General features: G+C 37.2%; 1 protein-coding gene across 1 annotated transcript in view; it reads left to right on the top strand.

Annotated features, from left to right (window-relative positions):
- The first annotated feature begins 256 nt into the window (after positions 1 to 256).
- Positions 257 to 15,107, top strand: part of LOC101735355 (homeotic protein empty spiracles) — a 78,382-nt gene continuing 63,531 nt past the window's right edge. Inside the window, exon 1 of the mRNA XM_004932961.5 lies at positions 257 to 1,043. Within this exon, the coding sequence (XP_004933018.1) occupies positions 593 to 1,043 (451 nt within the window). The 5' untranslated portion in view covers positions 257 to 592. The remainder of the gene's footprint in view (positions 1,044 to 15,107) is intronic.

Raw genomic sequence — 15,107 nt, 5'->3', positions numbered from 1 at the left:
GCCAGCGAGGGCTCCACCATTATCCGGCGATTCTAAGCTAATAACGCATCGAACCTAATTAAAAAGTATTAAGACGGCGTCGGTAGGAACGCGCCGGAGTCCGCCGCGCCAAATCGAATAAGCCGCGCGTCCTAACCCACCCAATCCGACACCTTAATTGAATCATAACCGACAAAATTTAAATGCCCCATTTGTCGCGGCGCGTCCGAATAATCTGTTGTAACACGATAAACGGCCGGTTAAATCACGAGCTCTTAACTTAAACCGCCCACCGGGAAAGCGTTCCAAATTCGAATAACACCTTTTAGCTGTAGTCCGCCAATAGCGATTCGCGAGTTCAAATTAAGAACGGAGCTTCGTGACTGCCGACCGCCTCTCGGGGGGAGCGGACCAATCGGATCGCGGGAGTCCATGTTCGTTAGTGTTCTTTTTTCCGTTGTCCGGGCGTCGGCTCGTGGTGGAGAGCTCACTCGGCCGCGCGCCGCCCCGGCGTTCGTATCGCGCGTCGCGTCACAATGGATTGTGCTGTGTGACATGTGCATCTGAGTTGGTGTATTTGTATTTCTGTGACGTTCCCGCTGTGCGTGAAAGCATGATGCCTCTCGCACCGACCCCTGTGGTGGCGGTGCCATCGAAGCCGAAAATCGGATTCAGCATAGACAGTATCGTTGGCGGTTCTGATAGGTCGCGGCAGGCGTCGCCGCCGCTGGCGAGCCCCGGGTCTCCGTCGCCGGTTGCCTCTCCGAGGAGTCCCTCGCCGCGTCCCCTGCTCCGGCCGAGCGCTTTGCCCGCCGTGTTCCCATCTCCGGAGCTGAAGAGGCTTCCGTACCTCGACGCCCAGAGTCACCACCATCAGTTCTTGGCGCATTTCCAAGGAGCGGCGCTGGCGGCAGCTTTAGCCCATCAGCAGCAAGGTTTCGGTGCCCCCCTACCGCCTCACCCGCCGCCGCACCCCGCCGGGCCGGTACCCAGAGAGTCTTACCAGCTCTACCCCTGGCTGATCAACAGGCACGGAAGGTTGTTCCCGCACAGGTTTCCTGGAGGTAAGCAGTTTCCAAACACTAATTAATGAATAAACAGATAGCATTGTAAACGAGGCTCGCCGTTCCGATAAAAGCCGGGATGATTGTTTTATAGAAGAAACAAAACACGCATTATCTTTTGTACGGACCATCTATACTATCTTCTATACTAATATTATAAAGAGGAAAGATTTGTTTGTATTGAATAGGCTCCGAAACTACTGAACCGATTTGAAAAATTCTTTCACTGTTTGGAAACTACACTATTCCCGAGTGACATAGGCTATAATCTTTCTTGAAAAAAATTTGGGATCCTTACTAAAACTCCAATAATGTAACTCAAGGTGTAAAAAAATTGCCTAAAATATTCTTTACATCGCGTGCCCTGCGAAAACTATTGATGATAGAATAAAATAATGTACTACGACTTTGTAGAACACATTATTATTTACAAAAAAATGTCGCGACAGTATATGTCTAACTATTATAGTTATGCCGCGTATATAAGTGTTCTTTTATTTTTTTAAATAAAACAACGTCAAATATCGTTGAAATTTTTGTTAAAGACCCGAGCGGAGCCGGAGCGGGCCGCTAGTTACAAATAATTATGTATGTTATCACTATTCGCGTGACGAGATAGCTACGTAGATCATGACATCATCCATGTACAAAGCGCATGTTCGCGGTATCTTTTACGAAATTTAATTAAACAAAAAAAAATATAATACAAACATCTTAAATAATTTTGTGTATTTAATCATTCAATTTGTGGATAACGGATAAGATTATTCGTATTAATTATTTTAAGCATAATTTTCAACGGACAGCCGTTATCGGGAACAGAGTTTGATAGGGTGATGCGTAACATTGACTCACATAATACATATAATCTTTTATATAAAATTCTCGTGTCGCAATGTTAGTTACCATACTCCTCTGAAACGGTTTGACCGATTTTTATGAAACTTTATATGCGTGTTCAGTAGGTCTGAGAATCGGCTACTATCTATTTTTCATACCCCTAAGTGATAAGGGGTTGTCCACGCCTAACATTTATTTTTTATTTTTTGGACATTTTTTTTTTTGTTTTATTGAGGCATTATGTGGTTCAATGAGGTTTTGTTATTTTTATATTCCCTCATCGTTCACAGCGCTACATGCCTCTTTCACTCATTAACCACATCCTTACACACTTAAAATAAGTTATATTTTTTATTTGTACACTAGAAATTTCCTAGAAATCTTTCTTATATATGGCAAAACAACGTTTTCCGGGTCAGCTAGTTAGACTTAATTATCATTAGTTTTACCTCTCGTTTATATTAAGTTTGATTATTTTCTGACTTTTCGAATGTTTTACGGTTTTGTATAGTGATATAATGAATACAAGGCACGCGGGAGTAAACCGTAAAATTTTTTTGAACTAGCTGACCCGGCAGACTTTGTAGTGCCTCAATCGATAAATAAAGGACCTAACTTAAAACAAACAAAAGGTATCCGTCCGACGGAGGACACATCAAAGGAAAAACAAAATTGTTATTTTTATTTAATTCCGAGCATTTTCATATTTCATATCTACCTTTTAAACCTTCTCTGGACTTCCACAAATAATTAAAGACCAAAATTAGTCAAATCGGTCCAGCCGTTCTCGAGTTTTAGCGAGACTAACGAACAGCAATTCGTTTATATATATACATATATATATAGATTTCATCTTCAAGTGGAAACCAAACAAAATAATACTACTGTTTACACATTAAGGCAGTGACGTAGCGTGGGTAGGCCTCCCACAAGAAGGACTGATGAACTATTTAGGCTCGCGGGGATCCGCTGGATGCAAGCAGCGATGGACTGATCTCTGTGGCGAGGCTTGGGGGAGGCTTATGTCCGGCAGTGGACGTCTGTGGACTGATAGAATAGAATAAAAGAATTTACAAATAGTAGTTGCACTTTTAAAACGTTGTGAAGCAGTAACGCATTTCGGTTTGAAGGGTGGGGCAGCCGTTGTAACTATACTGAGACCTTAGAACTTATATTTCAAGGTGGGTGGCGCATTTAACCAGGTAACGCAGGCTCCGGTAACCACTTAATACCAGGTGGACTGTGTGCTCTTCCACCTATCTGTGCAAAAAAAAGAAAAGTTTCTATTAATCTAGCTTACACGAATTTAAAGATATTAAATTATATAAATCGGTTTATACGGAGATATATTATTTAGAACTAGTCCTGTGTCTAAAAAAAATTGCCTAAGTTACTCCGTATATCATCAGGTATCTATCAGTGAAAGTCACGTCAAAAATGTTACTTTGGTATATCTATTGTGTATACATACTTACGCATTTAGTAAAAAATGTTTATTTTGTTTTTACAAACAGACAATCCAATTTTATTTATTTGTATAGATTTAGGTGGCTTCCACAATTATGGTAGAAATAGATATAATTTTTTATACGTTTTATTTGATTTTTTGTTTCAATTGAAATATATACTGATGATGATGATGATGATGATGATGATGATGATGATGATGAAAATATATAGGTACTTGAAATGTGCGAGTCCTCGATGTTGTTGGTACAACCGTATTTAGAACTGTTTATAATTAACGGTTGTCTGGTGTAGTGGTAAGTGACATGGTCACTACACAAGGGGGTCGCGGGTTCGAATCCCGCCAAAGGAAGATATTTGTATGATTAAATATTATGTACGTGTATAATAAAAATCTTACATTTATTTCCGTTATCTGGTACCTGTAACACAAGTTCTTTACGAACTTATCACGGGACCAGTTAACGTTGTATCAGGTAACGGGTGATTGTTATAAAAAAAAAATATTATAATAATTAACTCATCCACTGACCAATTTCAAAGTTAGATTGAGAAAAATGTTAATAGGGTAAACGCGAGATAGATGTCCCACTTTTTGATATACTCATCTAACTTTAAAAATATTAATGTTATACGATATAGTTTATATTAATGTAGCTAGCTTAATCTTTTATGTTGATTTAATGTTATTTTTTTTAACCTATCAAATACAGATTTTGTAGAAATTCCTCTTTTCGTAGAAATTTTTTTTGGAGGATAAATGCTCTTTATACCGTGTATAAATTCTCTAGGATATGAATTTGATAGATTAGAAATGAATTTAATTTATAAACGGTACGGACTTAAACAATCCAACAGCCGACTATGATTATTGCTTTTTGTTATGTTAGCGACAAAAACGTGTATTTTTTTCTTTTTTTTTTTCTTAATAAACTTATGCCTTTTAAACTGTGTGTAAATTCTCTAGAATACGCATTTGATACTAGTTAGCTTAGAAAATAATTTAAAACGGTACGGACTTAAACAATCCAACAGCCGATTATGATTATTGCTTCTTGTTATATTAGCGGCAAAAACGTGTTTTTTCTTAGTTTTTTTTTAATAAACTTATGCCTTTTATACCGTGTGTAAATTATCTAGAAAACGAATTTGATACTAGTTCAGAAAATAACTTAAGTTATAAACAGTACGGACTTAATCCAACAGCCGACTATGGTTATTGCTTCTTGTAATGTTAGCGACAAAAACGTGTTTATTATTTTGTTTTTTTTTCTTAATAAACTTATGCCTTTTATAGCATGTGTAAATTATCTAGAAAACGAATTTGATACTATTTAAAAAAATAATTAAGTTATAAACGGTACGGACTTAAACAATCCAACAGCCGATTATGATTATTGCTTCTTGTTATATTAGCGGCAAAAACGTGTTTTTTTTTTGTTTTTTTTTTTTAATTAACTTGTAATGGGTAACGGTCATCAAACTTATAACGTTATTTAAAGCTTTTTAATTACCATTAAACTTTATTAAGCTCGATCGATAACACGTTCGTCTTTATTTTTTGTTCGCGTAAAGAACAGCCGAGGTTTTGTATGAAGACTTCGGGTGAAGACGCCGCGATGGGATCCGATTCGAGACACGGCCTTTGAAAGGGCTTTAGAAAATAATTATCCTAACTTAAAAAAAAACAGTTTAAATTATTATTTTGCGTCATATTGTTAAAGTTCTTTTTTTTTTACGTATTCTAGAAACCTCGAGGGGTTATTCTAGATACGCCGAGCTAGTAGGTGAGATCACGGGGCTCAATCCTGACGACTTTGCTAAGGCGAACCCCAGCAAGAGCCGTGTATCGCAGAATCTACCACGGGATCGGAAACGCGACCCACTGAGACGATCCGGCGAGAAACTTAGTTGGCTGTGTCTGTGGGTTAGTTTACTCGTCGAGCCCTTTGACGCAAGCGACGGGTTCGACGAGAACGATGACCGACTCTTAAGAGTTCAGATTGCAAGCGACATATCGCTGCGTGTGACCACGAAAATTATCGTATATCGACATTTTTGTACATTGTAAATACGGAAGTGAATGTCTAGGACGTGGTCACGCTAAAACTGCTCAAGGGATTTTGATGGAATTCCTCATGGAAAGATATTAAGTCATATTATAGGCTTTGGAATGAACTCCCCTCCACGGTGTTTTCCGAGCGCTATGACATGTCCTTCTTCAAACGAGGTTTGCGGAGAGTACTTAATGGTAGGCAGCGGCTTGGCTCTGCCCCTGGCATTGCTGACGTCCATGACCGACGGTGACTACTTACCATCAGGCGGGCCGTATGCTCCTCTGCTTACAAAGGCAATAAAAAAAAAAAAAAAATATGGGCTGCTCTTTCATCCCACCGCTGGGCATGGTTGTCCAGCCGCGCGATGTATAGGTGGTTTAGTCCACGGCCACGAAGCCGAGTTCGTGAACTTAGCATAAAAATATTTTATACGAAACGAAAACAGAAATCAGGTCTCCGGAAACATAAATATTACAAGATAAATTATACATTACGTTGATCGTGGGTATATCAATCACTTTATTATTATTCTACATGAATAATTATTACTGCAAGTTAGTTGCGTTTGATTAATTCGTAGTCAACAAAGTTAATTGTAGCGTTTAATGTGAATTATTTAAAACGAAGCTTGTATTAGTTGATATTATTTACTAATGGAGGTTATTAGCCATTAGCGACGGTGGTAGGGACAGCATAAAAGATATAACGTTTTTGAAGTGAAAACTTCTTTAGAATCGTTGTGATTTCAAACCGGATGCAACGGAAAAAACGACAGGTAAGAGACACAAATACAAAAATGTGTAGGATGAAGCCAGCAAAGAATGAGACAGAAATATACATACTATTTAATACAGCGCCATCTGTGAGATTTTTTAATACTAACGTGCGTATGAAAGCTCTTGTAGTGAATTTTTATTTAGGATTATACGTGAAATTAAAATATCAATTCACAGAGGGCGCTACCTTACAATTATTTACTAATGACAAAATTTTACATATACTTAAGACGTTTAGGATAATTGTATTTTAATTTTGGAAGTTTTCACTTCTAATACGTGTGAATTGCACACTTTTTTTTTTTTTTTTTACATATATTTACTTGTGTACTTACTCTTTATCAAAGTCAAAAAATTCTGCCTTGAACCAGTAATGCATCTTGGTTTGAAGGGTGGGGCAGCCGTTGTAACTATACTGAGACCTTAGAACTCATATCTCGAGGTGGATGGCGGCATTTACGTTGTAGATGTCTATGGTTTCGGTAACCATTGAACACCAGGTGGGCCGTGAGCTCGTCCACCCATCTATGCAATGAAAATAAATAAAAACTTTGTACGTCATTTTCGGCGACTTCAAGACATCCGATTAACTTGAAAATTTGCACGCATGTCTAGGACCAATGACTATACAATAATTGGACTGGTGAATATAGCGTCATTAAAACAAAAAAAAAAGCATGTGTTAATTCGTGGACTTTTAAGCTGTGTAATTATAGTTTTCGTTTATCACTTTTGTAGCGCACGCCATCTTAAATCTCGATGACAGACTTAGTATTCGTGCCACAAAAAACGCGGTAGCTTATCTCTTTAGAGCGGTCATTATGATAAAACTTCAAGTTATCTGGAACGCGACTTGTAAATGTCAAATGCTTAGAAAAAACAATACAAACAGGATTATTGTTACTCTGTGGAAAGTTTTCTTTTTTTTTTTAAATAAAATTAACGTCTCCTCATTTTTTTTTCGGCACGGGTTTTTGTAACAAAGTGCCTTTTGAAGGGATTATCTGTTTCAATGTTAATTGCCTTTCCTTTGAAGTCTTAGTGTTGTCCAGCCAGCGGTACATCTTTTTTTAAAGTTCACAAAAAGGACGATACCTTAATACGTTGTTTTCGAGAAATCACTAAACTAAAAGAAACTTCAAATCGCATTTAAAATTTGACACGTTGTTTAAAATAATTAAAAAAAAAACAGATAGACCTTTAAAAAAATAATTGAAGTTTACATATTTTTCGAATCCGTCGGCATTAGGAAGTCGGTTAGTAAAAAAAAAACTATAGGTAGATGTAACCTCAATACGAATTATCTTAAAAGAGGGTAATTTGTTATAAAGATGAAATAAATGAAAATTTGAATATTGAAAGATTAGAAAGAACATAAGAAATATAAAAACATTTTTTGAGTTGTAAAATATAAAAAACATAAAAAGATAGGTGAAGCAATAGCTTTAAATGTTGTTTCTCTTTATAAGAGCAACTCAATTTGTGCTATAGTTTTACTAAGACTAGAGGTCCCGCAGTAGTCGAAATTCGACTATAATTAATTAGAATTGTAAGTTTGTACACTATTATGATTGTATTTTATACTTCTATAATCACAAATTTCGCTAAGGCTACACTATAAAAAAATATGAATAAAGACAAACAATATTTAAACTATTCTCAATTTGACAACAGAAGTCAAGAACAAAAGTTTGACAATAAATAGTATGCGTGCGTGTGTGCGTCAAATACATGGTATGTAGTGTGTGTAATGTTTTCTTTATTGATTTAATGTATTTTTAAGGCATTATTTTAGAAAAATATTAGCATTGTGCACTTCTTCTCGATATTCTCTATAAGTGTGGAAAATTTCATACTCCTCCGTCCGCGCAATTTTCGTAAAAAGGGATACAAAATTTTTGCTTCACGTATTAATATATAGATAAACTGTATTTTGATGTAAATAAAATAATACATTATATAGATAATATAACACACATCACTAATGAAGGACTTCATTATTATTTTGCCTGTTTATTTAAAATGATTTAATTTGCGCGGGTTTCGTGACGAAAAACCGATCCCTTAAAATTTCCACGATACATTTAATGGCTATCTTCGTTACGTGTGACATCCACCTAATTAATTCACTAGAGTAAGATAAGGCACTCTATGAACCGTTATAAAATGTATCGAATTTACGTCAATAATTGAGTTAATTGGGCTTTAAAAACGCATTAAAAATTGAGGAGAATTGCGCTAGTTACTCACTACTGAATTTAGCTACTTAGTGTGGCAATAGTCATTGTAGAACAAAATATATTTAGCAGAGAGTTAGCAGAGTCATCTAATTGATAATATTTGTTTATATATTTTTTTATATGTATATATTTACGATATGTATACGTATATATGTATGTATATCTATATATTAATGTATATATATTTATTTAAGTACGAGTGTTTGTATCTATAAATATTATGTATGTTATATATACACATATGCTAAGTAATATCACCTTCACACTACACCTACCAAGGTTCATCTCTGCACTCCCCTAAGGTAGACTAGAGAATGCCTATGGCATTAAGTCCGCCTTTATACTTTCTAGTATAATAAATAAATAAATAAATATTTGACAGATGCCTGAATCGCGCTAACGACATCTTCAAGATAAGTTTGCATATCCACAAGTTCCGAGAAACAACATTCGGACCGTCGGTCATAAAAGCTCAATCACTAGTCAAAACGATTTTCCCTCCTTCGTAGTACATCTTATGAGTCCGCACGGGCAGGTACCACCACCCCGCCTATTTCTGCCGTGAAGCAGTAATGCGTTTCGGTTTGAAGGGTTAGGCAGCCGTTGTAACTATACTTGAGGCCTTAGAACTTATATCTCAAGGTGGGTGGCGCATTTACGCTGTAGATGTCTATGGGCTTCGGTAAACACTTAACACCAGGTGTGCTGTGAACTCGTCCACCCATCGAAGCAATAAAAAATTAAATAAAAATTCGAAATTGACGATTCTTGTTGAGGGTCGTGGCCTCTTTTAATAACTTTCTCCTGGATTATCCTGCGCCAGCCTATCCTCGGAAGGCATCGTGGACTGAAGTATAGAGAGTAAAGCGTGTCCAGTCCGACCAGCGCATTGGACTGATGCCTCTGGGCCTTCTTTCATATACCTTGCTCTTACCAGCAGCTTCTCTAAATTGTCACTTCTCTTTCTGGCAATGTGTCCAAAGAACTTGAAACTCCTCCGCGCGCATATAGTGTTGAGCCGCATCGGAATCTTGGACTTGGTAAGAGTAGATTTGATAGTTCTGTGTTCAGTCCAATTAGTTCTGAGCATTTTCCTCCAGTATCACATCTTAAACGCGTCGATACGACCCTTAATCATCGTCATAGATGGTTATTTTTGGCAGAGCAGTCGTGGTCATGTAAAATCCTTGTTTATCAAAGCATTGATAGGTGTTCCCCACAATTCGCGAATTAAAGGTTGGCGCACGCACCCGTTAAATTGGGTTTTGGTGAGGATTCTCACCAGTTTAGCGCATGAGGTTTCATTCACAAGATCTTTTACCATTGACCATATCCCGAACAACAAGTTGCTAACCCTTAATAACGAGTAATTAAACTATCAGTGCAGTAATTATTAGTATTGTGCTGATAGTTACAATGTAAGCCGCCCGGAGTTCGTATAGGTCGACCGGCGACTCGATACACTACTGTTTATCGATTTGTTTACATTGACTCGTGTTTTGTGTGTGCTGTTTATGGACGGGCGCGCGTTGTCCGGTCGCCGGTCGGTCGCCGGTCCGGTGGAAGGAAGGTCGTTATTGATGGTAGGACCTCTTGTGAGTCCGCGCGGGTAGGTACCACCACCCTGCCTATTTCAGTCGTGAAGCAGTAATGCGTTTCGGTTTGAAGGGCGTGGTAGCCGTTGTAACTATACTGAGACCTTAGAACCTTGTTAACAAGGTGGGTGGCGCATTTACGTTGTAGATGTCTGTGGGCTCCGGTAACTACTTAACACCAGGTGGGCTGAGAGCTCGTATACCCATCTAAGCAATAAAAAAAATCCCCGAACCTGCATTTGACGGATCCTATATTTGTCACTGAAAACGCAATTGTAATATACATTGCGGCTTATTGTCGAGTTTTTAAATGGAAATATTAATTGGTTTATTTCTGCCGTGATGTGTTTCGCTTTGAAGGGTTAGGCATCCGTTGTACTGTTAAAGCTGAAACCTTACAACTCATGTCTCAATGTGGGTGCCGGCATTTACGATGTAGTTGTCTATGGGCTCCGGTAACTACTTAGCACCAGGTGGGACGTGAGCTCGTCCACCTAGCTAAGCAATAAATAAAAAAAACGTTCATGTTTGTCTAGTAGTGGCAAAGAATTAGTGGTTCCCACCGCCTCGACAAAGTTTGCTCCGAAGTCCGATTATCAAGAGTAGGATAGTCGTATAAAAATGCTGTTAGGCCGCATGTCTTAAAGTGTACAGCGATATGAGCATCATAAACCACTTTAGATGTATTATGAGCGATCTACACGTGGGCTCTTCTAGCACCGGTCACCGTTCTATGAACTAGCCCATGGACACAATCCACTGAGCTTCTCGCCGGATCTTTTCAGTGGGTCGCGATCCGGTGATAGATTCAGCATAGCTCTTGCTAGGGTTGGTGTTCGCAAATTCTCTCAGGTTGATTCTGTTAGCTCACATCCCGTTCGGACGTAGTTGGAATAACCTCTTAGTCTACCAGCGAAAAGGAAGAAAAAAAAAACACTTGTCATCAAAAAAAAAACATATCCAAACAGGTACCACAGTACAATATGCATCCGGCCTTAGTCTACGCTATATAACAGACAAAAATTAAAATAGTGTAGTGAACTGTAGTGTAAATAAATTGTCGATCGAAATATCGTGAACTGGATTCAATGGGTCACGTGTCGTTGCGATAAATCGAGATATCAGCTGTCTGCTTAATGAGAGTTTTTTAACTTCTCGATCGCGTAAAAGTTAACTCAAATTTGTATGGAGTTTGAACAGCGCCCCTAGCGGCAAACGGAGGGAAGCTGTTCCAGGTATTAAAAAACTCGCACTAAGCACACTGAACTTAATGTTCGTGGGTCTTGTCACCAAACTGGGTTTGTTTGTTTTGTAAGTATTCTCGTTTTGAAGCTGTATACATATGTGGATATATACCTAGGTGGCACTGAAAATTTCGGGAATTAACGAAGTGACACAACATTACTATTTAAAAATGTATTTATTGCTTTTCGAATTATTCTCCGCGAAATTTGACACATTTTTCCATACGATGGAACCAATCATTGAAGCAACCATTCCATTCGGAAGTTGGGGTTTCCAAAATGGCCGTTTTGTAGGCGTCCACAGCTTCTTCAGGTGATGAAAATCTATGTCCACGCAATTTATTCTTTATTTTAGGGAAAGTATAGAAATCATTAGGGCTTATGTCGGGGCTGTACGGCGGATGGTCTAATAATTCTATATTTTCTTGCTCTAAAAACTCTTTTTTTCTGTGCGCGGTGTGAGAACTCGCATTGTCGTGATGGAGGATGATGCGGCGGTTGCAGTTCTCTTTACGGAGTTCAGAAACGACCTGTGGCAAACAAATGCTAGCATACCATTCTGAATTAACCGTTCTTTGTCCCTCAAGAGGAATAGTCGTAACATGGCCGGTTTTGGAGACAAACGTGGCCACCATTTTTTTTGCAACACTCCGTGAACGAACAATTTTTGTTGGCTTTAACTCATTTTCGAACACCCAAACTCGTGACTGGTTTTTTGTTTCGGGTTCGTACGCGTATATCCAGGATTCGTCACCTGATACAATGTTGTATACAGCATTTGAGGATCCTGCGTGGAATCTTTCGAGAGTTCTGACGCACAAAGTAACGCGAGCCGCTTTTTGCTCTTCACAGAGCGAATGCGGTATCCATCGGGAAAACAACTTTTTTACACCTAATTGTTCATGCAAGATTATTTGTATTTGACTCATGCCAATGTCTAAAGTTGCCTGAATTTCGCGGTATGTCACATGTCGATCTTCCTCAATCAGCTTACGCACAGCATCAACGTTTTCTTGGGTGACTGCAGTTTTTGGACGACCTTGACGGGGATCATCACTGAGCTTGACACGTCCACGTTGAAACTCAGCAAACCAGCGATAAATTGTGGTTTTGGATGGGGCTTCATCACCAAATGCAGAAATCATCCGGACAACACACTGTTTTTGTGTTAAACCACTTCGAAAGTCATAATAAATCATCGCTCTTGAATTTTCTCGAGTCAATTCCATTTTCTCAACGACTAAACAAGTTTGACAAAACCTCGTGACAAGACCGAGAATCTTTTTTTAAATAAATAAATGGTATTCGATTTTTAAAACCAAGGAGTTTTCAATTAAAAAGATTTTAATATGACAGGAACAGTGGAAATATTCCATTCCCGATACTTTTAGTGCAGCCCTCGTGTTATGATATGAAATATTCTATAATTATTGAACAATAATAAAAGACTTCATTGGGTTTCCTGTAAAATACACGAATAAGAAAACAACATTTAAAGCCTTTAATCACCTTTTTAAATTATTCTTTTAAAAGGTATTATTGAATTATATAAAACTGAACTTCTTGTTTTTTTTTGAATGTCAGGTCAGTGAATCTGTTTATAAGTTTTTTTCTACATAGTTACCTATATATCGACGCAGAGTTACTATTTAGTTAAAGTTAACTGTTTCCTTAATGTTACGCATGTAACATTAAGGAAACCGTGTAACATTAGGAATACCGTCTCAAACATTAGTTTGAGACTGTATTCAAGAGAATTCATGAATTCTTTTGTTATAAAGATGTATAACAAAAGAATTCATGATATATGTTTTACTCTAGAAAATCAATAAAAGGTATAACAAAAACAGTTATAGTAAAATACTGACAAAAAATGATAACTTCTACCGCGTACTCAAAACATTTCACGATCAATAAATTTAATGTATTGCAATTGTTTACATTCCGTCCGACATATTTAATCGAATTGGAGGGAGCGACACCGCACGATATCAATTTCGCGCCATTATCTATGTCAACAATGTGCCCTACAGCACCACCTTGTTCCCTTTGCCTTTTTACAATAATAAAAAAAAACGATTCATATCCCTTTTTCGTTATAACCCCTATATAAAAAAGAATTATTGGATTTATATTATGTATATTAGAGTTCGAAGTTCTGTGCTGTGATTTAAGCGGACATTTTGATAAAGTGTTGCCATAATAATTTAATATGCCACAATAATATAATATGAAAAATTTACGTATCTTAAATAACAGCGTAAAAACAACAAAAAATATTTCGACTTGTTTATTAAAGGTAAGATTTTTTAAATGGTATGTATATACGAAAGAGATTTTGTTTTATTGAACACAGTTGAGTATGAAAAGCGGTACACGACTATAAGTAGAATTTGGTTAATTGGCAATCGAAATAATTTTTTTTATTAAAGGCAATGGTAACCCTAGCATAGATTAAAAAAGATCGCTTCCAAAATATCACCAGTTTATTATTATAGACGGATTATAGATTATTCGAACTACATTTTATTATGAACTCCAAACAGTTTTAATAGAAATGGATTAACACTTGGGAAAAGAAAAAAAAAAGTTTAATCATCTCGTCCGTAACCCGCCATTATCAAAAGGCATTGTTGTGCCGAAATCGTTTCGATTAATTTTTTTAGTGATGTGCTTAGAGACCTTGTCGATTATTGCTACCTTTTTTTAAGATTTTTCACTTACGATTAAAATAACAAATGACAAAAGGATGTCGTGAAATCATTTCAACGCCCCTTTTTCTTAACAATTTGTTTTTGCTACATACAACACACCATCTCGATCGCTGTATCTATTCATCTAGTCGAATACGCATCTCATGGTTGTTAAGTTTCCCGGATATCGTAGCTAACAAGAATGTGAGGGCCAAGATTTAATTGTTATATACAAATGGAATGTCACGGAGCTTTAGTGCGCTTCTAATAGGATGCTACTCCGCTTCCTATCGTGAAATTTGGCAACGCGATGGATAAATTGGAATACTTAGTCTTAGAAAACTTTACATAGAATAAAATGAACTCGATTTTGCTGATTTTAAGCAGCAATAGATAGAGTGATTGAAGAGAAAGGTTTATGTGTATCATACATATACAGTCGTGGTCAACTAATTAGGGACATTCAAGATAGTGAAGGGTTATAACCGGTTATGTACATTTAAATATAAAACCCTATTGATTTCTCAGCACCTATTATTTGCACATTTATAAATGGCTGTAAATAAAAGATTTAATAAATAGAAAAAGTATTTAATATCAAAGATTAAACATGTATTAAATATTAAGGTACAATTCTGTAGTGGACATTTAATTAAGGACAGTAAAGTATAATGAAAAATACAGTTACACAAAACTTATAATCTTCAGTGTTATAATATCTTTAACAGCTCCATTTTATTACGTGTAAAATCAGTACCCAGTAGCAAAACCTTTGTTAGTAATTACCGCTTGACACAGATGTGGCATAGACATTATCAGTTTCTGACATGTTTCGACAGGAATGTTTGCCCATGCCTCACAAAAAGCTTCATGAAGCTCATCCAAATTTGTATTACGATAAGTGGCAACTTTTTTCTTGATTTCGTGCCAAAGGTGCTCAATTGGGTTGAGGTCCGGGCTATTTGCTGGCCAATCTAGCACCGATACAAACTGACTGGTAAGAAACGACTTGACTGAATGGGCGGTATGTTTCGGGTCGTTATCCTGCTGAAACGTCCATATAATAGGGAGATGCTCCTCAGCATAGGGAAGCATAGTTTCTTCCAATATTGCCTTGTATTGATGTTGGTCTAAGTTACCCTGAACTTTCCT

Source organism: Bombyx mori, chromosome 26, assembly GCF_030269925.1.
Source record: "Bombyx mori chromosome 26, ASM3026992v2".
NCBI lineage: Eukaryota > Metazoa > Arthropoda > Insecta > Lepidoptera > Bombycidae > Bombyx > Bombyx mori.
The sequence above is the reverse complement of the archived record's forward strand: the minus strand, read 5'-3'. Positions and strand labels throughout refer to the sequence as shown.